The 5,354-nt window shown below is 37.4% G+C and overlaps 1 protein-coding gene across 1 annotated transcript; it reads left to right on the plus strand.

Annotated features, from left to right (window-relative positions):
• Positions 1-579: 579 nt before the first annotated feature.
• LOC9314899 (deSI-like protein At4g17486) lies at positions 580-2,375 on the plus strand. The gene is made up of 3 exons (XM_021029559.1): positions 580-959; positions 1,362-1,649; positions 1,753-2,375. Exons 1-3 carry the CDS (start codon positions 821-823, stop codon positions 2,049-2,051), a joined length of 726 nt encoding a protein of 241 aa, XP_020885218.1. The 5' UTR covers positions 580-820; the 3' UTR covers positions 2,052-2,375.
• The last annotated feature ends 2,979 nt before the right edge of the window (positions 2,376-5,354 follow it).

Below are 5,354 nucleotides of genomic sequence, written 5' to 3' on the forward strand. Positions count from 1 at the left end.
CAGATCTAAAAGCCATGGCCAAATCTCACTAGATTAGATTCTCGAACTCACCACTCACCATCGCAAAAACCTTCACGCTTCTTCACCAAAGGAGCCAAAGACAGGAAATGAAAAAACTAAGCGAAATTATAAAGGAGATGACCAACGCCGGCGCTCTATGAGCCGCCATGCGCCGGTCATAAATTCAACGGCAACTTTGTGTTAAGACAGGAGGCGAGAGAAAATAAAATTAAGACGAACCAAAAAATAAAATATCTAATTTGTTTTTTTTTATGTATCTCGTAAATTAATTACCGTCACATTTACCATATATATGCCCTAGTAATTCTAGCTTAATATCTTCTCCGCCGGTGGTTCCTACCATTCTTTCTTCAAGATATGAGTGGCAACACCAGCCTTTTTAGCATTCTTCTAATTATATAGATTTGATTCTATAAAAATACAAAATCTCTTGTAATTTTCAAATTTATTATATATTTTACCCAAAACAACCCAAAAATAAATGCAAATGAAAGCGTGGCACTGAAATTAAAAAATATCTTACCACATTTAAAACAAATAACCAGATTCAGTGAATTAACAGAAACGGATGGTTAAGTGCTTAAAGAACACAACATAACACTTTTGCTTAAGCCAATATTTGTCTTTAACCCACTTTCCCAGAAACTTCAAAAACAGTTGGAGGAAGAAGAAGAAGAAGATGAAACGACGAAGAACCCTTTTAAAAAGTCTTAATCTTTAAATCCAAGATCTGCCCTTTTTCCAGATTCTCTATCTCAAGCTTACCCGATCTTGTCATGTATTGAAGCCGGATATAGAGATGTTGTGCTTGAAAGGTTCGGTTAAGCGGAAGAAGCAATCCGGTTCTGTTCCGGTTTATCTGAATGTCTACGATCTAACTCCTATGAATGCTTATGGTTATTGGCTTGGACTTGGTGTTTTTCATTCTGGTGTTGAAGGTTAATTGATGATTTCTCTCTTTTTGTTTTCTGGGTTTGTTTTATTTGTTTGAATCTAATTGTTTTGGTTGCTAAAGAAAGTTACTTTATGGTTTTTTGAAGCTAGATTTGTTGAGAATTTTGTTGGGTTAATAGAGAATTGACTTTGGTCCTTATGAGAATTGACCAGAGTACACCAAAATCTCAAATTTTGATTCTGATGATGATAAGAATTTGATTTTATTGTTCATGGGTTGAGCAAAAACCAATTTTTATATGAATTGTGATACTGAATTTTGGGGTTTTAATGATCTGTTGTTATCAATTTCTGAAACAAAATCTGTTTGTATGTTTAGAATGCCTTTTGTGTAACCATAGTTTGTGATGGACTCATTGTGTTGGTACTTATCTAATGTTATGTAGTTCATGGAGTTGAATATGCATTTGGAGCACATGAATCATCAAGCACAGGTATATTTGAAGTGGAGCCAAAGAAGTGTCCCGGTTTCACGTTTAGGAAATCGATTCTTGTAGGGAAAACAGACTTGGTTGCGAAAGAAGTTCGAGTCTTTATGGAGAAATTAGCTGAAGAGTATCAAGGAAACAAGTACCATCTCATCACAAGAAACTGCAACCATTTTTGCAATGAAGTTTGTCTTAAACTTACTCAGAAATCAATCCCTAGATGGGTGAACCGACTTGCTCGCTTAGGTAAACCAATCATAAGTGAATATTGTTATATGTTTGCTTCGATTTGCCGTGAGAAAGATCATCTAGTAATGCAAAATGTTATGTTTTCCTCGGGTTTGTGTAGGGGTTCTCTGCAACTGTGTGTTACCACCGCGTTTAAACGAGGCAAAAGTGAGGCGGGTAGGAAAAGGAGAACTTACGGAGAGTGAGAAGAAGAAACTAAGAAACCGATCACGATCAGGTCCTTTACTGTCTTCTTCTTCATCTTCATCGACACCTGATAATCATCGTTCACACATTCGAGGAAAATCAACTGGTAACAATCCTTCTTCTTCTTCTTCTTCTTCGACATCGGGTTCTAAGAAAAATCAAAGACCTAGAACTCAAGACCAGACGTCGCCAAGCGTAAGCATCAAGACTTGATTCTTATCATCATTATTTGAACATTTAATTATTGTTTATGAAAAGGACAAAAAGTAAAAAGACAAGACAGAAGAACATGCCAAGTAAAGTATCAATCATACATGGGCATGCTCGTGCTTTGTTCTAAGGTTATTTAAAACCTTATTGGAGTGTGTAGCTTATAGGAGAGAGAGAGAGTGAGAGGTTATGATTATGTACAAAAAGAATATGATTCATATATTTTTCTATGTTTTATCTCACATTTCAATTTCTTTATTTCAAAGTTTTAAACACATTCATTTTTTTTTTGTATCACAATGGATCACTAAAAAGATTATTTAATTCCTTGGATGTATATTTTATGTAGCTGTTGCTTCTTTAGTATCTGATTAGGTTCTTTCTTAGGCTTTAAATTTCATCAAATAAAGTTGTTTGGCTTAATTAAAACACTCAATTATCTTGATAATGTTCTCTGGGTTAGTCTCCAATGGTGACTCTTTGTGGGTTAAATGGTCAAGAATGAATATACTCAAACAAGAGTCTTTATGGTCAATCCGGACTAGCCTCAGGTTTAGGATCATGGATGTGGAAAAAGCTGTTGAAATATAGAGATGTTGCGAAGACTTTCTGCGAAGACTTTCTGCAAAGTAGATGTACAAAATGGAGAACTCACTTCGTTTTGGTTCGATGGTTGGTCGGGAAAGTTGTTTGGCATTGGGTAGAAGTGTTAAAAATGACATTGAGGAGGCATTGCCATAGAAATATCAAACTCGCAACATAGAAAGGAACTATATCGCCTTATGGAGAGGTAAGGGGGATGTTTACAAAGCTTGTTTCTCCACAAAAGACACATGGAACAATATTAGAACAACATCAAATTAGGTGGCTTGGCACAAAGGAGTTTGGTTCCTACACTCGACACCAAAATATTCTTTTTGCGCCTGGTTTGCTTCACACGACTAAGAAGCTTCTGTCGATGCTCTGTATTTATCTAAAGCTCTGTTTAAACATTTCTATATTTCTTTCAAAACTCAAAAACAGCTGATGTAGGAAGTTATTTTTTCTTTGAATATAATTTAATATTCAATTCAGGAACAAAAAAGAAAAAAAAAAAGAAACAACGTTCTTGAAAATATTATTTTTCTCGGGTGTAAAAAATTATTATTGAATGATTTTCATCTCACAAATCTACAACTAGATTAATAGCGATATTAACTGCGATGTGTCCATGAGAACAAACATTACATTTTGTATCATGATAGATTTGGTGAAGATGATGTGATGGTTGTTGTTGTCCATTCTTTTGTTTTCAGATCTGAATGTAGTAAACAATTATTATTGTTCCACATATGGTAGATTACTTCATGGGAACACTGATTGAAGATTGGGGATTACTGATTTTTTATTGTCGGTGAGATCTGATTTACCATACAATTAAGATATATAAGAGAGATCGGGACATATGAAACTGGCACATATTTCATGGACCAAGTCTATCTAAAATAGAATTTAGAGAAGGAGCACAATGATTAAGACATCCGAAATTGAATTAAAGATGCATATTGAAAAGGGCAGATAACTTGTTAGTTAAAAGATGAGGACATGAATTTTATAAGGTGATGAATCATATACAACTTTTTGACGCTTTAAATGTTAAGTTTCATGGGCTTTCAACTCAAAACCAATTGGCAATGAGTGGATTGACCCAAGTCCTTAATATACTACTCAAGTCCCTTCTCATCTTTTGAATGTGGGATCTTTCTCCACACGCCCCTGTGGAAGTCGGATTCACACACTCAAGTATTTTATTAAGCGGGAAAGATTATTCTTGAGGGACAAAAATGAATGTATAAAAAAAACTTATGAATTGTTACAAAAATTGATATAGTATTTCTTTCTCGAGAGGAAGCTCTCCTTTACATGGCCATTGGCCTCTATATTTATACATAGATAAACGACATTAAAATGAGTAATTAAGTACAATTATTTCTTCTTAAATGTGTCCGTTTTGATTCTTCGGCTTTAATGCTCAACGTTTGAATTTGAGTTGACTCTGATCTTCATGGGCCTCGCCTCTTTTGGCCCAAGTGTCCTTGAACCGACTTACCCGTGTCTTCTACACCGAACTCGTGTCACAGTGCAGTCACTTCGGATTCTCGAAATGGTGACAACCACTTCGACCGTCCCTTCGGCTCACGGGTCCAATGGGCTTCATCCTTTATGGGCCATTATCCTGATTACGTGGCAATCTTTGGTTGGTCTCGTACTTCTGGTGCGGGATCCGACACCAACAATTAGCCCCCCAAGTTCTTCGAAGTGCTATTCCAATTCGGAGGACTTTAAATGCTCAAGTGGCCAAAGATTGCGCTCGAGAATCTTTCTGATTTCCCGCCGAAAAATCTCATCACTCCTTTAATTTCGGCACTAGCCATTTTTAACCGAGTGACATCTGTCATCATTATGACCGTATATTGATTAATTACTATTAAAACGGGAAAAACCTTCCCACTTCCCACACGACTCCCGAGGCGGTTTCATCATTAGCTTGAGGTAACTTCTTTTCACCATTACTCTCTTCTTTTACTTTTGTACTTTAATCAAAACCTCTCTCTTCGTTCCTTCACCAAAACCCTTCTTCGCCGGATCTTGAATTTTTCTTTCTTCCCAATGACTTCTGATTCCGATAGACCCGAGTCTCCGTCTTTCGACGAGAGGCGTTCTAGTAACGACGAGTGCACCCGCCCTGGTGACATTGCCGGTCCGCACTATAGGTCCACTTGTACTCTTCAATCCCTCGAGCGATTGAGAGAGCTTTGCCGGATTCCGCCGGAAATTATGGCGGAAGCACAAATAGCTTCCCCCACAGAATCTCCAGAGAACCATCGCGATGGTTACTTCTGTGTGTATGAGATTTATTTCAAGGGTTGCGGGCTGACCTTTCCTCTTCCCGAAGCCCTAGTTTTATACCTAGCGGCTCTTGAAATCGCTCTTCCTCAATTAACCCCCAATCTTCTTCGTTCTATTCTTGGCATTATAACAATCGCGGCGGAGGCCGGTTACGTTATCGGAGTTGCTGAACTAAATGAGCTTCTGAGTGTGAGAAGTTCATCGAAGAAAGCGGGGTACTTCTCAGCATATCCTAATGCCAACAGGAACATCATTTCACATCTTCCGAACAAGGATGAAATTGGCATCATCCTTGGTTTCTAATTAAGACACTCCCGCTTCGATTGGAATCTTGCAGATTTCTTCCTTCGAAGTGGTCTGCGAAACCCGGTAGTGATTAGATTGCCCGTATCTTTCCCGGTTGTTTCTTTATCTTTA

This window comes from Arabidopsis lyrata (assembly GCF_000004255.2).
Source record: "Arabidopsis lyrata subsp. lyrata unplaced genomic scaffold ARALYscaffold_4, whole genome shotgun sequence".
NCBI classification, from domain to species: domain Eukaryota; kingdom Viridiplantae; phylum Streptophyta; class Magnoliopsida; order Brassicales; family Brassicaceae; genus Arabidopsis; species Arabidopsis lyrata.